The sequence below is a fragment of the Mandrillus leucophaeus genome, unplaced genomic scaffold, assembly GCF_000951045.1.
Source record: "Mandrillus leucophaeus isolate KB7577 unplaced genomic scaffold, Mleu.le_1.0 Scaffold488, whole genome shotgun sequence".
In the NCBI taxonomy this organism is placed as follows: Eukaryota; Metazoa; Chordata; class Mammalia; order Primates; family Cercopithecidae; genus Mandrillus; species Mandrillus leucophaeus.
This window is the reverse complement of record NW_012105231.1, coordinates 388,546-406,166: the sequence shown is the minus strand read 5'-3', so window position 1 is coordinate 406,166 and position 17,621 is coordinate 388,546. Positions and strand designations below refer to the sequence as shown.

Sequence of the window (17,621 nt, the reverse complement as noted above, 5' to 3'; positions counted from 1 at the left end):
AGCCAGAGCTCTCCAAGAGGGCCAGCAAGCAGCCAACCCAGTTGCCTCCCCTGAGCCTCAGTTTCTCCAACCAAGGAGCCAGGGTGGGCCTTGATCTATCTCCAGACCACATAGGGGCCTGAGGTCTTTCTTGGGGAAGGGGTTGGCCCAAAGACCACACTGGCAGAAGTCCCAAGGTGCTGAGGCCCCCCACCCAGAACACACTGTCTCTGGGGTACAGGCTGAACATGCCACACGTGCTTCCCCCTCCTTGCCCCTCCTGGCCCTGTGTCGAGCAGCTGAGCAAATGGCGTCTCCTCCCTTCTCCCTGCCCCCTGCCATTCCTGCGCAAAGGGCACGGGGCCTGGCGTGTGGCACTGGCAGCTGGAGCTTTCCATGCTGCCGTCAAGTTTTCCAGAGCACAAATAAGACAGGAGAGCCAGGAATAACTGGCTGGGCCCCCAGAGGGTCTGGAGGGGATGGGCCTACCTCAGACCTGCTTTCAGACCCTGTGCCAAGGGGTGCAGGCAGAGGGCCAGCTGCCCAGGACCAGGGCTTTGGGAGGCTTCTGTGGCCATTGGGAGCCCATTATCTGGCATGCATCCTGTAAGAATCAGCCCGGGCTCCAGTGTGGCCCGGGTCCACTCCTTGTGTGACCTTGGAGAAGTCATTTAACCTCCCGGAGCTTTGTCTCCTGTGGGTCCAGGTGGCAGCTTCTCAGGATCCCAGGGAGTGAAGGGCGCATGCTGAGGCTGGCTATGCCCGGAGCTGCTGCTATTATGATCATTTTTATGGCTGGACAACCCTGGGCCAGTCACAGACCAGCTGCAGGCTCAGTTCAGGCCAAGCCACCTCCAGGACCCCACACTGGAAAAAGTACAACCCCAGAATCCTGGGCAGGGACCACATGGCTGCAAAGCCCCTGCCCAAGGGAGCTCAACCCCTGGTCTTCTGAGCAAGAGGATGGGTACCACGGAGCAGGAAGAGCGAGTGTCTCCACTCTCCAGAGGACACAGGAGCAAGGAGACCAGAGCATTCTCACCAACCTGGTTAGTCCCCCTTCCTCCCCCCTGGGGGGTGCTGGGTGCCGGACACCCCTCCCCAGGGGCTATATTAGCCGTGTGAGTCACGGTGGACCGGCTGGGAGGCCGCGGGCGGGCGGGACAGTGTAGGGTTACAGTCCATTTATGGGCGCAGCCGAGGGCAGATATCAGTGTCGATGGCATTCGCTCCCAGCTATTCTTAGGAGCCTCTCAAGAGCTCCACGCAGCCCAGCTGGGCAGCAAGGGACAGAGCAGGCAAGGCCGGGGGGCAGGGGCAGGGGCAGGGGCAGGGGCAGAGGTGTGGACCGGGCAGGCAGAGCGCCTGAGTGCCCTCTCACTCAACCCTCTCTACCCTTTGTCTGCAGAGGCGGCCGCTGACAGCACCAGCATGTCTTACAGTGTGACCCTGACTGGGCCTGGGCCCTGGGGCTTCCGTCTGCAGGGGGGCAAGGACTTCAACATGCCCCTCACTATTTCCCGGGTGAGTGCACCCTGCCACAGCCTGGCACCCGATGGGGCGGGCACGCTGTGTGTCTGTCTGTCTGTCCTTTCTGAGCCTCTCAGAAAGCAGAGCATGCCCCATCCCCTGGGACTGGCCTGGTCCTCTGGTCTCAGCCACAGCTGTTTGCTCACAGGAGCCCGCCGGCCTGTTATGCATGTGAGACATCATGAGCAGGTGGTAGGTGTTTTTAGCAGAGAAGAAAATGCTGAGTTTTCAGGCAGGCAGGCAGGTAGCTGGACAGAGTACAGCGCCTTCCTGATCCCTTCACTGTTAGAGTGGGCTTAGGGTGCCCCCAAGCCTTTAGCATTTCCCTAGATGTGGGCAGCTGCTTTGGGAAGGGAGCATTCCCAACATGGAGAGGGCAGGTGATGGGCAGTTGGATAGATGGACAAACAGGCTGCTGACCTTGGCTGTCCTGCTGTCAGAGTGTGGGGCTGGGCTGGGCTGAGTACTGGGCACCCGCTCCATCCCAAACTTGAGACACCAGCACCCTGGCTCATGGGGCTGGGTGGTCCTCCCTATTCACCATGGCTGCTTTGTCTGTCTCACGACTTGTTCCCCGAAAGCGCTGGGGCCTGGTGAGATGGCCCCCTGTCCTGCAGTGTCTGTGATGGGGAGCAGCATGGCCTAATGCAGATGACACAGAACATCGGGTTGTCTGAGTAACTCTACCGCCTGGCTGGAGACAGCAACACCAGAGAGGCAGAAAGCTAGCCATGCTCCCAAGGAAGCACTCCAGGAACAAAGACTGACGGGGGAACAGCATCTAGACTGTAGTAGGCGCTCCGTCAGTATTTGTCAAACAAAGAGACTCCCCGGCAAGGCACTGGTAGACCCAGGGCTGAAGACCCCAAGGCTCAGGATGAACTGTGAGGCATACAGGGCAAGGACAACCCTGCCTGGTGGCTGAGCCCCTGGCCGTGCTGTTCTGGTCACAAGGCAGGAGCAGGAGGCTCCCAGGCTGTCACCGGAGGGTAGTGGGTGGGCAGGGGTATCTGGGCTACTGCCCCACTAGGGGAACAAGGGGACAGTTTCTTCTCTGGGGCCTTTGGGACTTGCCTTGGGCCTGGGGGCTGGAGGAAGGGGTTGGAGGGGAAGCACGGAAGTGGGCAAGGCCTGAAGGTGCTTGGCAGAGGGACCAGGGAGCCTGGGCAGAGGGTCAGGAGCCAACGCCACCACTGGAGAAGTAGTCTCTGTTTTTGGTTCCATGGGTACTTGGGGGAACCCCAGAAGTAGAAGCCCCACCCAGGGATGCTGTGAGAGCCTTATAATAGCCATAGAGGCCACATGCTTCCAGGGTGGGTGCTGGCCTGGCTCTGGCACAGGGAACAGGCCCTGCCCTCCATCCTTCAGTTGGAGATGTGGCTTGTTCTAACCTGGAGACTCCACCCCTCCAGATCTACTGCCCTGGAGACCACAGGGTCCTGGAAACCCACAGCTTTGCACACTTTGCATGAGGTGGCGACCTGTGGGCATGTGAGCCCCAGTGGATTTCCCACTGTCCTGCACAGCTCCCCACCCCCATGCTTGCAGGACTCCTTCCTGTACAAGGTGGAGCCTCTGTGTGCTCTCTCATGGGCCCTGTGGCCTCCCCTGCCTGAGACTGAGCCCACATCTCCCCCAGCTCCACCATCTCCAGGCCTCCTGCTGGTGCTCCCTGCCCTATCCCTATGGGTGCAAATTGGCCACTGGGCTCACTGGCACTCAGGATAGCCAATGACTTCACCCAGGGTCTATGTGCCACCTGGCCTCAGCCAGCCAGGGGCTTAAATGGCAGCCCAGAGGCCTTAAGCTAGATAACAGGAGGAATGTCCTTACTCCGGGGAGGGGGTATGCAGGGATGTGCTGGATCCAATGACGGGGGGGACTTTTAAAAATAGAACCCGAAGCCCAGGCAGGGCACTGGGGGATGGGCATGATGGCCTCTCGGCTTCCTTTAGGGGCATACCCCAAATCACCTGAGCTATGGAGCAGGCTGGACTGGGAACTGGAGCCCTTCCCAGGGCTTGGAACTTCTTGAGAAATTTTGGTGGTGGGCTGCTGATAGCCTGGGCTTGTGTCCTGGTTCCGTGCTGCTGGCAGGGCAGGCCTTGTGGACACAGCCCTGCCATCCCACCAGGGCTGTAGGATTTACTGCTGGGGCTCGCAGGGCCCTTCTGCACCAGGGACATCCCCTTACGGGGGAGGCATGGCCAGAGCTCTCTGGAGGAACTCCACTCCCACCCCAGCCAGGACCTGAGCCTGTGCCATAGGGCACCATAGGCAAGAGTGTGTGACCCTGTGGGGTGGGCAGGCAAACGAGGCTGGGATCGTTACCTCACTTCAGAGCCTGGCAAACTGAGGCTGGAGTTTGCTCACAGGACAGGGATGGCCATGGGTGGATCTCCTGTGTCCTCTCACCCCAACTCCCGTGCTGGCCTGCTCACCCCTCTGACTGGGACTACTAGAGAGGCACCGGGGAGACCTGTCCCCTCTCAGCTGCAGGTGTGTGCTGCGGCTCCTCCTGGAAGGACACAGGCCACCTGCAGGCTGGGTGGTGGCTCCCGGGGGTCCATGGCAGCAACCTTGGGGCGGCAGCAACCTTGGGGCAGCAGCAGCCCCTCAAGGCCTCCCTTTAGAGGGTCTCCTCTTGCAGACTCACAGAGAAGGGGATTCAAGAGGGAGACTGGGAGCGGAGTGTGGCGGGGAAATGCCTTTATTTATCCTGGACAGGTGTGGCTGGGCCTGCAACATGAGCTGCCCTTTCACCCCACCCCAGCCAGTTCTCCAGGAAGTGGGGAGGGGGCAGAAGCGCAGAGAGGGAGCAGCTCCAGAGGCCCAGCCCGGACTCTGCCCTGGCAGCTGGCCAGAGGCTGGGACCATGGTCTGGGCTCTCGCCTCTTCACGCCTCTCATGCCCCCACCTTGGGGAAGACGAGTATGCTTTGTTAGGCTCTGCTGTTCTCAGCTGTGTTGCCTCAGAAGTCTGTTTACCTGCTCAGCCTCAGTTTTTCTCACCCTTAAAATGGGGGATAGCAGGCCAAGCGTGGTGGCTCGTGTCTGTAGTCCTAGCACTTTGGGAGGCCAAGGGGCGGACCACTTGAGGTCAAGAGTTGGAGACCAGCCTGGCCAACATGGTGAAACCCTGTCTCTACTAAAAATACAAAAATTAGCCAGGTGTGGTGGCGCATGCCTGTAATCCCAGTTACTCAGGAGGCTGAGGCAGGAGGATAGCTTGAACCCAGGAGGCAGAGGTTGCAGTGAGCTGAGATCGTGTCACTGCACTCCAGTCTGGGGAGTCAGGAAAACTCCCAATCCGGGGAGGCACAGCCAGTTGGAGCCACCCTGGCAGGCAGGGAGAGGCTTTTTGAATGAGGAGACGCCCGTTTATTTATCGGCCAAGGTGGAGTTGGGGAATGGGACCATGGGAAGACAGAAGGTTCCAGTGAGAGGGTGAGCATGAGCAGAACCACAGGGGAGGCCAGTCTCACAGAGTGAGACTCCATCTCAAAAATACATCAATAAATAAATAATGCCTTCCACACCTGTGGGAGCTCTTTCTAACAGGCACTTATGAAAACTTTCCACCTGGTGTCTACCAGGACAAGTTGTGAGACTGGTGGAATTGGGGGGCTGAGCCTGGGCCCAGGAGGGGCCTGCCTCTCTACTGGAAGCCCTCTGTCCCTAGGGTCTCAGGCACCCCACCTGCAGGCTCACCTGGAGCACCAGCCCAGAGGCCTCTCCTCCTCTGTGGGTTTCGGTTCCAGTTATATATCAGACTCTCCCAGCTGTGATGGGAACATGCTGAGGACAGAGGGTCTCTGGGGAGAGGAAGGGGGACAGGCTGAGACTATTCTGGGGTAGCTGTGCCAGCAATGCTTGGAATTTCGGGGCCGCTGGAGCATGCAGTGCTGTTTCTTGGGCAGCTCTTAGCAGTGCTGACAGGCCATGCTGTTTATAGCTGCACTGAAGGTCAGGCAAGCCTCCAAGGGCTTCTGTGGGGCTGGCAGGGGCCTCCCCGGCAACATCCATCTATCAGCAGGAGAAGATAAGCAGCCAGAGGCTTGGAGGCTCCCAGCTGGGGAATGTATTCTTAGAGGTCCCCCAGGCCAGGTCCTCCCTGCCGCTCGGAACTGTATCTAACTCTGTGAGGGATCCAAAAGGAGAGGACATGAGGCTATCTGGGTTCTGGGGAATGAATTGGACCCTTGGAGGCCTCCAGGCCAGGACACCGTGCAAGAGCAGCTGCATGAGCAGCCCCAGGGCTCCGGGGCTACAGGCATTGTGGGGTTGCCAGTGTCAGGACTTCAGGGCTATCTGAGAAAGACTGGGCCAGGCCCTGCTGGGGGATAGCTCCCCAATTCCCTGAGTCTCCTTCCCTTTCTACATCATCCCCTCTCTTTTTTTTTTTTTTTTTTGGTTGTAATCCCCTCTCTTTTTTTTTTTTTTTTTTTTTTTTTTGGAGACGGAGTCTCACTCTGCCGCCCAGGCTGGAGTGCAGTGGCCGGATCTCAGCTCACTGCAAGCTCCGCCTCCCGGGTTCACGCCATTCTCCTGCCTCAGCCTCCCGAGTAGTTGGGACTACAGGCGCCCGCCACCGCGCCCGGCTAGTTTTTTGTATTTTTTAGTAGAGACGGGGTTTCACCGTGTTAGCCAGGATGGTCTCGATCTCCTGACCTCGTGATCCGCCCGTCTCGGCCTCCCAAAGTGCTGGGATTACAGGCTTGAGCCACCGCACCCGGCCCATCATCCCCTCTCATCCAGAGGCTGCCCCTGACTGCAAAGACCCTCCCCCACGCAGAGCTCTCCCGCCCTCAAACGCAGCTTTGGCACCCCTTTGGGACCAGGCTCCACCTCTGCCCAGGAACCATCCTTGGATGCAAGAATGGGCCTTGCTGGGGGCCCCTGAGAGCCAGCGCCCCTGAGGGCATTTTACTGGCCACACCCAAGCCACAAATGGAACTGTGGACCTGGACAGGAGGAAGAGAGGCAGGAGAGACTCAAGAGACACTTGAGGAAAGCCAGGGCAGGTGTGGTCAGTTAGAGGGGGGCAGTGACCCCTGGCTTTGGACACAGAAGGTCATTGATATGCGTGGAATAGTGGGGCCAAAGGCAGATGGCTGTGTGTGAGCAGGTGGGAGGCAGTGGCATTGGGGGCAGGATGTGTGGGTCACCTCCTGGAGGAGTCTGGAGGTGCAGAAAGGGGACATGACAGGAGCCAGTTGGAGTCACCCAGGCAGGCAGGGAGAGGTTTTTTGAGCATTGAGGAGACTCCTGCTTATTTATCAGCCAGGGTGGAGTTGGGGAGTGGGACCATGGGGAGACAGAAGGTTCCAGTGAGAGGGTGAGCATGAGCAAAACCCCAGGGAGGCCAGATGGGAAGGCAGCAGAGCAGGGCAAGACAGTAATTTAATCATACAATGAAAATGCACTTTGCCCCACCCGCCCCAACCCAAGCAGGCAGCCTGGGAGTGTGGGGAGGGGGAGCTGCTGAACCCTTCCTACTTATCTGCCGCCTGCCCCAGCCTCCACCCACCACATCTACACTGGCAGATCTAGAAGGGGAGGAAGGCAGGGGCCTGCCTGGTTTGAACACTGGGAGTGAATGATGGCCAGAAACGTCTGCAGAGCCCAGCTGCTCTCTCTGCTGCCAGAGAACTGGGGAAATAGGAGCCGATGGCATGGGTGCATCTGAAGCCTCACTGGCGCCTTCTTTCCCCTGGACCCTGTACAGAACTTTCCTCCCCTCCCCCCGACACCCAGGCCCCTCTAGGGCCAGCAGGCTGGCTCAGAACTGGTCAGCCAGGGCTGGCCCCTCAAGCCCCACCCTCTGCCAGCTGTGGATCTTGTTTCCTGTGGAGCCTGGGGATGCAGCCAGCCAGCCTCGCACCTTCTGGGGGTAGTGGATGGGGTCAGCATTGTGCCTCCCTGGATTGGGAGTTTTCCTGAAACTCTCTTAGCTCTGCACCCTCCTTACATAATCCCCTGTTTAACGACATAATCCTCACAAGAATCCCAAGAAAGGCATTGTCTCTCTTGACACTGGAGGGCTTGGAGGCTGGCACCGAAGCCAGGGGCCCGGCCCATACTGGCACCTGTTCTCCTCTTTTGCTGCCTCCCTGCCCCCAGCCCCCAGCACTCACAGGTGGCTCTGGCACCAGCCCTCCCTGGGCTGCCCTTGGGGGTGCCCTAAGACCTTGGCCCAGCAAGGCGGAAGGGCTCCTAGGGACAGGGGGCTGATCTTGGCCTCCAAACACCTGCAGCCTTTCTTGGGGGCTTTGGAGACAGGAGCTTGGTGCTCCACCCTGAGGCCATTCTAGGCTGTGCCCAGGGTTGGGTTTCCAGGGTTTAGAGGCGCCCATTGGCTGGAGAAGACTGAAATGTGAAGTGGGAATGAAACGCTCATTCAAGGGAGGCGTTTAAATGCTCAAAGGCGGATAGAAAGATCCAAAAGAAAAAAACCGCAGCTCCAAGGATTTGGGTGCTTTGGGCCCTTTCTGAAACACACAAAGGAAAGAGGAGGATGGAGTCAGACAAGAGTGATGCGGAAGCATCGTGAATGGAGTGCACTCTCCATGAGCCCTGGGCTCTGGGCAAGGGTCTGAGGGTGCCCCCCTCCAACCCACCCAGGCAGGCTGCTCCTGTGGTGGGGTGAAGGCATCTGATGGCTCTTGGTCATCCATAAAGTGCCTGCCTCCATCCTGCCTGGAGCACCCCCCTAGAGGAGGATATCAGCACCCCCAGCCCCCACCCTGAGGGATGTTGGACCCTGCTCGGGGCAGCCAAAGGCCAGGCCAGCTGAGCCCTGACAAGCAGACACAGCTGCACGGGAGAGGCGCCAGGCAGGGGATCCAGCTCAGCCACTCCCCTCTGGTCAGAGGCTTGGCTACTGACCAGACCCCAGGAGGCTGAGCTCTCCCTTGCTAGCAAGCATCCCCCGAGCCCATACCTGACGATGAGGGAGAGCCAGGCAGGTCCAGGTGAGGGGAAGCGAGGAGACCTGGCGGGGAAGGCTGGTGCCAGCTGGCCCGCGCCTGTGGGAGAAAGATGTCTCTGAGGCACCTCCAGAGGGAGGACGGTCAGATGGCCCTGCAGAGGGCCCTGCTGATCTGGCCCCCGCCTCTCTTGGATGTCATTCTGGTGCCCTTGCTCATGCCGTCATCATGATCTTCTGGACACAACTCCCATCTTTCCTGTCAGTGTCTCCTCTGTGACCAAGGTCGTGGCCCTCCTGCGTGGGGTCTGCAGTGACCCAGCCCTGCAGGGGTACAACCCCTTCTCTGTAGGTGAGCATTTGGGGGTGCCCTGCCATGAGAGAGCCTTACTGTGGGAGTGTCCTGCTGTGGGGGAGTCCCATGGGCGGTTCACTAGGACAGAACAGGCATTGCAAAATTCGCCCTGGACAGAAGTATGCTGGTGCCTGCAGCTTTCTTTGAAATGCCTGGCAAATGAGATGGACTGGTGGATGTGGAGGGATGGAGCGTGATAAAGCAAAGAGAGTGAGATGTTATGGTACAGCCATGGTGGCGGGTGTTCAGGTGTGCACTTTAGAATGTTTTCTACTTTTTCTGCCTAGAAATCTGTAAAAATGTCTATAATAAAATGTTGGGGATCACATAGAGGAGTAGGGAAAGTCGATTTTCTGCAGGACAGGCCTGGCTGGGCAGCTCAACTTGCCCCCAGGAGTCCCCTCTCAGTCTAGAAAACTGTTTTGCTTTCCCATGCTGATGTTGGTTTTTACCCTTTGTTCACCTCTACACTCAAGGCAGCAACACACTCCTATCATTAATAGAAGCTATGGCAATGAGTTTGGGGGTAAGGGCTAAGTGTATTTTAAGAAATCTCAAGTAGCTCTAAGATGCCCCTGTGGAGCCTGGAGGGCAGGCTGGACTTTGCAAAGCAGATGCTGTGGCTTCCTGGCAGTCCAGGCGTCTGTTTCTGTATTGTCCTTTCCTGTCTCTATAGATTCCAGGGCTGGGGAAGGGGCACTGTGGACACAAGGTGGCCAGTATTTTAAGAGGGCACCACAGGCTGGGTATGGTGGCTCATGTCTGTAATCCCAGCACTTTGGGAGGCTGAGGTGGGTGAATCACTTGAGGTCAGGAGTTGAAGACCAGCCTGGCAAACATGATAAAACCCCCTTTCTACTAAAAATACAAAAATTAGCCGGGTGTGGTGGCGTGTGCTTGTTGTCCCAGCTACTCGGGACACTGAGGCAGGAGAATTGCTTGAACCCGGGAGGCGGAAGTTGCAGTGAGCCAAGATCACGCCATTGCACTCCAGCCTGGGCAACAGAGAGAGACCCTGTCTCAAAAAAAAAAAAAGAAAAGAAAAGAAAAGAAAAGAAAAGAAAAAGAAAAAAAAAAAAAGGCACCATAGCCCCTAGGGCTGAAATGGCAGGTTCACAGCCATTGGAGAGGGCTGTCCTGGTCTTGCTGTTATCACCCATGTGGTGTAGGGCAGTGTTTCTGTGACCCGTAATGTGGTCATGCAGAAACAACTCAGTTCCTGGGCTGCATCTGCAGAGCCCATCTGGGAATGGGCTGGACACTGGTGACTGGTGACTGCAGAGCATCCTGGTTTGGAAGGGGCTTCCCTGTGAGGGGACTGGCAGGAGCTTCCATCCATGTCTGTAAGCCTAGGGCCTGGCGAGAGGCCCACCCAGGCTTGGCACCTGGAGCAAGGGACTGTCCCCAGAGCCTCTCTGGGCTCCTTCTAGGATGGTTCTCAGGCCTTGGCCTGAATCTAGCTTCTGCCAACACTAGGAGCTGGCTTGGTCCTTGGGTTATAGCCAGGAAGGTGACTGGGATATGCCCAGAGAGGCCAAGAGGACTGGCTGGTGGGCATGTTTGGGAGGCAAAGCCAAGGAACACCTCCAGCCACAGCTTGTGGGGGGTGGGGTCCAGAGCCTCCTCTTTCCTGTGATGTCACTGAAGGCCAGGCCTGCATGGCACTCCTCGTGATGTCATGGGGGTTGGAGACTTCCAAGATGGTGTGATGGGAGTCAGGTCATAAAGTCATTCTATGTGATATTAGCAGGGGCCAGCACATTCCATATGATGTCACAGGGGGACAGCCAGAGTCTCTGGCATTCCATGAGGTATCTTTAGGGGTGGGGCTGCTAAGGTCACTAGGGGCCAGCCATCAAGCCATTTTAGGTGACATCATTAGACCCTCTGGAATTTTGCATCTCATGTGACATCACTGTGGGCAGGGCTGCCACAGCATTCAGTGTGCTATTACTGGAGGCCGGGCGTGCAGAATTTGGCATCGTGCATGATGTCACCACGAGTGCAGCCTGAGCCATCATGACATCCCAAGTAATGTCCCAAAAGGTGTGGCCTTCCTGAGATCCCATGGGGAATTCCCAGGGTGGAGTTGCAGTGGCATTCTGTGTGGTTACACTGAAGATGGGGCCTCCAGAATGTAACATTCTGTGATGTTATTGGGGCTCAGGGTTTGGGAACTGGCTCCCAAACCTGCACCCCGCCTTCTGGAGGTATGACGCCAACTACAGAACCCTAAGCGCTGCCCCATTTCCCAGCCAATTTTGCTCACCCAGGCAGGGTTGTCGGCTACCTCACCATCTCCACATCTGCCAGGTAGCACAAAGCACCGTGCACTAAGATGCTTCTGAGTGGGTGCATTTATCCTGCCTTTCAGCCTGGCAGTGTCTCTGGGATGCTGCTGTATCTTAGCTCCTGCATCTCTCTTTTCTCCTGGATTCTGAAAAGTGCTCCATAGCTTTGCAGGGTACAGGGGTTATAAGAGGCTAACCAAGGTTACAAATAGCCTGCATTTTTTTTTTTTTTTTTTTTAAGACAGAGTCTCATTCTGTCACCCAGGCTGGAGTACAGTGACATGATCTTAGCTCACTGCAACCTCTACCTCCTGGGTTCAATCAAGGGTTCAAGTGATTCTCCTGCCTCAGCCTCCTGAGTAGCTGGGACTACGGGCACACGCCAGCATGTCCAGCTAATTCTTTTGTATTTTTGGTACAGACAGGGTATCACCATGTTAGCCAGGCTGATCTTGAACTCCTGATCTCAGGTGATCTGCCTGCCTCTGCCTCCCAAAGTGCTGGGATTACAGGCATGAGCCATCACACCTGGCTGCCTGCAAATTTTTCTTTTTTCTTTTTTCTTTTTTTTTTTTGAGATGAAGTCTTGCTTAGTCGCCCAGGCTGGAGTGCGATGGCGCGATCTCGGCTCACTGCAAGCTCCGCCTCCTGGGTTCAAGCGATTCTCCTGCCCCAGCCTCCCAAGTAGCTGGGACTACAGGCGCCTACCACCGCACCTGGCTAATTTTTGTATTTTTAATAGGACGGGGGTTTCACCATATTGGCCACGCTGGTCTCGAACTCCTGACCTTGTGATCCACCCACTTTGACCTCCCAAAGTGCTGGGATTACAGGCGTGAGCCACCATGCCTGGCGGCCACCTGCAAATTTTTAAGAGACAGGGTCTCCCTCTGTCACCCATGCTGGAGTTCAGTGGTGAGCGACCATAGCTCGTTGTAACCTCAAACTCCTAGGCTGGAGTGACCCTCTCACCTGCCTCCTGAGTAGCTAGAACTACAGCCATGCACCACCACACGCTGCCAAATATTTTTATTTTTGTAGAAACAGGGTCTGGGCTCTGTTACCTGGGCTGGCCTCAAACTCCTGGCCTCAAGCAATTCTCCTACCTCAGCCTCCCAAAATGTTGGGATTACAGGCATGAGCCACCATGTCAGGCAGCCTCCAAACCTTAATGGCTCAGCACAACAAAAGTTTCTCATTCATGCAATGTCCAATACAGTGTTCCCTAATCATCTCTCCTCCTCGCCATGCCCTGCATTCAGTCAGTCAACAAGCAGAGAGGGTGCAGGATCACAAGGATGGTTGCTAGGGGCAGACCTGGAAGGGGCATACATTGCTTCCACCCTCATTCCAGTGGCCAGAGCTAGTCCCAAGGCCGCAGTCAGACACAAAGCTCTAAGCAATGTGGTAGTCATGTGCCGGAAAGAGGAACTAGGCTGGGTGAGCAGCTGGTACTGGCCGTAGCGAATGAAAAACAAAATGACGGCTTCTGCTGAATATTCCCGGGTGACTCTTCCCCAAGGACTGGCCCTTCCTCAGGACCACCTTCCTTATGCTCACCCCCCACCTCTGCTATCCAATCAGATCACACCAGGCAGCAAGGCAGCCCAGTCCCAGCTCAGCCAGGGTGACCTTGTGGTGGCCATTGACGGCGTCAACACAGACACCATGACCCACCTGGAAGCCCAGAACAAGATCAAGTCTGCCAGCTACAACTTGAGCCTCACCCTGCAGAAGTAGGTGGGAGCTCTCCAGAGCAGGGGGCGGAGGCTTGGGTGTGGGCATGGGGCAGGGGCCAAAAGAGGGATAGTCCCATAGCAATTGAGTGGGCCTAGCCCTGGGCTACAGAACTGTGCCGGAAGATAAGGACAGCCTTGGGCCAGAGGAACAACCAGGCCCAAGTTGCTGTCAAGCACCTAGAGGCAGACATTACTGCCTCACTTTACAGATAAGGCTGAGAGGGTGGTCCTGGTGCTGCCCGTATGTGGGCCATTGGTCCTGGAAGGCAGGTCTTCCCTGCTTCCACTTTGCCCCGGCAGCCCCCAGTGACATAGCAGGGGCCCATGGATGCTGGCCAAAGTGCCCAGCGGCCATGACTTCTCCATCCTTGTCGGGCCCAGGGCCTTCTTGGGGAGATCCAGCCCGTGGGGTGGACAGTGGATCTGGAGCCCTCTGACTCAGCTGCCTCTCTCTCTCTCCTCACCAGCCCTGCCCAGGCAGGAGCTTCTGGCCCCAGGGGCAACTTCCTCACTTGGTCTCATTTCTGGTTTCTACAGATCGAAGCGTCCCATTCCCATCTCCACGACAGCACCCCCAGTCCAGTCCCCTCTGCCAGTGATCCCCCACCAGAAGGTAGGTGCTGACTGCGGCGGCGGGGTCCACTCAGCCCTGGTTCCTGGAGTGCTGGCCCTGGCCAGCCTGCCTGGTCTTTGGCTGGCCCAACTGGGAAGAGGCCGTGGGATCAGCCCTGCCCCATCCCTGTCACTGCTGCAGCTGAGCCTGGGGAAGTGAGGCAGCCCCGCGGGAGAGACTTTCAAGCCCCTCTTGAACACTGGATGTGGGAATGAATGCCTGCCTGGGTGCAAGTCACCTCCGCTATGCCTCCCGGCTGGGCCGATAAAAGCTAGCTTGGGCAGCAGTGCTCCCAGGAGAGGGGTCACCCTCCCGGCCAGGCAGGGGACGAGCGTCCAGGCTCTGATCCTCATTTGCCAAGGGGGCCGGGGCTGGGTGACTGCGGCTGAGGCCCAGCTTGAGGAGGACCTCCAGGTGTGGCAGGGCGTGCTGGCTACAGGCTTTCCCCTACCCAGATCTCTCCCTCTGGTTTCCACCTCCCTACCTGCCCCTCCCAAGTGCATGCCCCTGTAGCCCTTAGCATGTGCTGGTGATGGCCTTCGAGGCAGGCACAGGGGAGAAGGGAGGCCAAGCCCTGGCTCCAGACCTCACCACTGCCTGGGCCCTTCCCAAGGCCCCACTAAGCAGCTCAACCCCCGAGGGCTCCCTGTTCAACTTCTCCCTCTATGTGAGCTGATAGTGACCCCACCTGTCCAGTGGGGCAGATTGGGCAGGGGAGTAGGGAGAGGGGAGAAAAAGAGGCTGACAGGGGTGTGGTAGGTCACAGACTGGGAAAGTGGGTGGAGGGCTGCTTGGGAGATGCTTACAGAGGTGGACTGAGGGGCCCAAATGTCAGCTACCCACTTCCTCAGCTTCCCTCCTCACCTCCCCACCACCTGCCCACAGCCAGCCCAGGGACCCCATCTCACTGGCAGTGTGGGGTCAGTGGAGCAGGAGTCTGGGCTGTGCTCACTGGGTAGCCACTCTCAGGGGCAGGGGGAACAGACACAGAATGGGCCATCCCCTGACCCCTATACCCACTTCCTCGGGCCCTGAGGGTAGGAAGCTTGATTTGGCTTCCGTGCGGGGCTTGGCACTCTGCCCAGTTGGATGCCAGCCTCAGGCCAGGCCGGGAGCCATGTGCCTGCCTGCTCCTCCGCCAGTGTCCTCCCCTCCAGGTGCTGCACCCAGGTGCTCTGGGCTTCAGGCTGTGGGGCTCGCACTAACGTATCTGTTTCAGGTCCACGCAGGAGCGCTGGGACGCGTGTGGCCTCTAACTGCTCTCTTCTCTCTCCCCTGCATGGCCTGCCCTGTGCCAGGACCCCGCTCTGGATACGAACGGCAGCCTGGTGGCACCCAGCCCCAGCCCTGAGGCGAGGGCCAGCCCAGGCACCCTGGGCACCCCGGAGCTCAGGCCTACCTTTAGCCCTGCCTTCTCCCCGCCCTCTGCCTTCTCCTCACTCGCCGAGGCCTCTGACCCTGGCCCTCCGCGGGTCAGACTGAGGGCCAAGACCAGCCCGGACGGGGCCCGGGACCTACTCGGCCCGAAAGCCCTGCCGGGCTCGAGCCAGCCGAGGCAATATAACAACCCCATTGGCCTGTACTCGGCAGAGACCCTGAGGGAGATGGCTCAGATGTACCAGATGAGCCTCCGAGGGAAGGCCTCGGGTGTCGGACTCCCAGGAGGGTAGGTAACGGGCGTGCAGCTCTCCACGGGTGGCCTGGGCCACCTGGGTCCTCGGTGCTCGGCAGAGACCTGGTCAGGTGGTCAGAGCGAGGCACTGGCCCCAATCCAGCCAACCCCGAGTCCATGAGGCCAGCAATGATCCTGTGGCGTTTGCCATGAGCCGGGCATGCCAGCGATTTATACGGCCAACCACGCTGGGGTGACATGTCGGATTTTGCAGAGGAGGAAACTGAGGCTCAGAGAAGGTTAAGTCACAGTCCGTTTGTCCAGCTACCATGTGGCCGAGCGAGTCCTGAATGCAGGAGACTCTGACTTCCAAAACTTTTTCACTAAGCCACCCCCGAGAACAGCACAGCATAGCCTGCTTCCTTCAAGAGCTATGCGCTGGTCCCCACCCCTCTGGGGGGAAGGAGGCAGGAGCAGCGGGGAGCTGAGAGGTGGAAAAGCGAGTTCTCTGGGACTAGGAATGGTCTGGGAAGCTGCCTGGAGGAGGGAGCCCCTGAGTTGTATATGGAGAGACTCTTTGGCAGTGGCATGCAGGGAGCGGGTTTGCAGGAGTGACCTTGGCCAGGGTGGGGTGGCGAGGAAGCAGCACCCCAGGGAGAAAGGGGCTGTGCGGGAGAACAGCAGCCTCACCCCCAAGGTCTAGCTGGTGGGACTCTGGGAGCACAGCAGTTAAAAGCACATGGGACTGGGACACTGTGGAAGGGACCAAGGGATCAGAGTCCCCATACTGGGCCTGTGTTAGCTCCAAGCCTTTCACGCTTGTTCTCTCACCCTAACTTCTACTCCCGCCCTGTGCAATTAGCGTAGCCCTCTCCAGGCAGGGCAGGCTGAGCCAAGGCAGTAGAGCCTAGTGGTTCAGAGTTCCTCCTCCGAATCGTGGAGGAATCACACTGTCCATGTCTCAGGGTTATTGGGAGGATAAAGGACCTAACACTTGTAAAGCTCTGAGCTTTGTCTGTCACCCACTCACTGCATGACACCTGGTATCATCACTGCCTGGAGCCACCCAGAAGAGTCACAGTAGGAATCTGGTCAGTCTGGCCCAAGCCCATGCCCTTGCCTTTGCCCTTGCAGCAGAAGGTACCTGTGCCCCATCAGATCACTTCTCCCTGTGGCCCTCAGCTTCCCTAGCTCCCCAGCTGTTTCTGGAATCCTCAGTGAGGCTGACCTCTGGTACCGCATGGCTTGCTTCCCTTAGCCAAGGTGACAGAGTCATATATGCCCCCAAGGTTCCCCAGCGAAGGACTTTTGCCAGAAAACTCAGGGAATAGTAGAACAGATATGGCCTCCTTGTTCCGCCTTTGTTGGGCTGGTAGGTCTTCCTGGTCCTTTCCAGGGGCTGGCCTCAGGCAGGGAGGTCAGCCTCTGGTGGCCTGGGACTCCCAGGAGACCCACCTGCAATGATGATATTGTCTCCCCATAGTGACCCTGCACTCTGGCTATGGACCAGCTAACAGTCCACAGGCCTTATCTCTCAGCAACTCTCTCTAACACAACTCTCTCTCTAATTCCAGAGGTGGGCATGATTTTCGTCATCTTATAGCTGGAAAATAGATGCTCAGAGAGAACAAGTAATTTGCTCAAGGTCGCACAGCTAGTAAGTGGCAGACAGAACTGGCACCCAGGTCTGCCTGACTCCACTTTGCATTGAGACAGGGACTTGTCTACCTGCTCAGGGAAGTGAGGGGCCAGGCCCACCTCTGCTTCCCATAGTGCCTAAGGTACTCTGCTGTTGGTGCAGGGGCTGCCCAGACCCTGATGAATGTGTAAATTATTACTTGGTGCTCAGAGCAGCAGAGTCTGACATTTCCTCCAAGGGATGGTGGGCTAGGGGAGGGTGTGCAGTGGGTGCTTCATCCAAAGTAAAAGCTGATGCTGCTGTCCCGGGCAATGCCGGCAGGAAGGGCTGGAGCCTCTGACCTGCGCTGGCCTCTGACCTAGGGCAACCTCTGCTGGGCTGAGGCCACTGCCTATGCTAAGTGGGTCAGCAACAGGGTCAGCAAAGGCTAATCCCTGTGCTTGTCCATGGCACACTTCTCCCATGCTAAGCACCTTAGACTTAGGACCTGCTCAGTCTGCACAACCCACCGGTGTGGTAGGCACTACCATCTCAAGAATTAGAATTAGGAAACAGGCTGGGACAGGTGGGTAATTTGCCCGGAGTCACAGTGCTAGGAAGAGGCAGGGTCACGACTTGAACTCTGTCCTGTCTGGCTCCAAAAGGAAGCCCCTTGTGCTGCTCTCTCCTCTGGGCGGCTTGGAGTGCAATTCCTTGGCAGCTCGTATCCTCTTGGAAGGAGGAGAGAGAAACAGATGTGGTGCAAGGGCAGACAGGCATGGGCATCCCAGCAGCCCCCTTCTCCTCCCTTCTGGGGCTGGCACTGAAGGGCAGTGTCCCTCAGGCCACTCAGTGCAAGGGCCCCTGGGTAGATCTTGCATCTTTGGCTCATCTTCCCCAAGACCCGGGCACTGGCTCCTCTCAGATGTGTCTGCTGCAGCCATCCCAGCCCCAGGT

At 57.9% G+C, this 17,621-nt stretch overlaps 1 protein-coding gene across 4 annotated transcripts in view; it reads left to right on the top strand.

Moving 5' to 3' along the window:
• The window catches only part of LDB3 (LIM domain binding 3), a 93,514-nt gene that overhangs the window by 503 nt on the left and 75,390 nt on the right, over nucleotides 1–17,621 (top strand). For 2 of the 4 annotated variants that reach the window (XM_011995393.1, XM_011995391.1), the window contains exons 1-4: nucleotides 1,277–1,503; nucleotides 12,667–12,818; nucleotides 13,359–13,434; nucleotides 14,733–15,100. In XM_011995393.1, coding sequence (XP_011850783.1) covers nucleotides 1,411–1,503; nucleotides 12,667–12,818; nucleotides 13,359–13,434; nucleotides 14,733–15,100 — 689 coding nt within the window. In that variant the 5' untranslated portion in view covers nucleotides 1,277–1,410. Of the gene's footprint in view, nucleotides 1–1,155; nucleotides 1,504–12,666; nucleotides 12,819–13,358; nucleotides 13,435–14,732; nucleotides 15,101–17,621 lie in introns of those variants that run through there. The other 2 variants (XM_011995390.1, XM_011995392.1) reach the window with 2 other exon arrangements.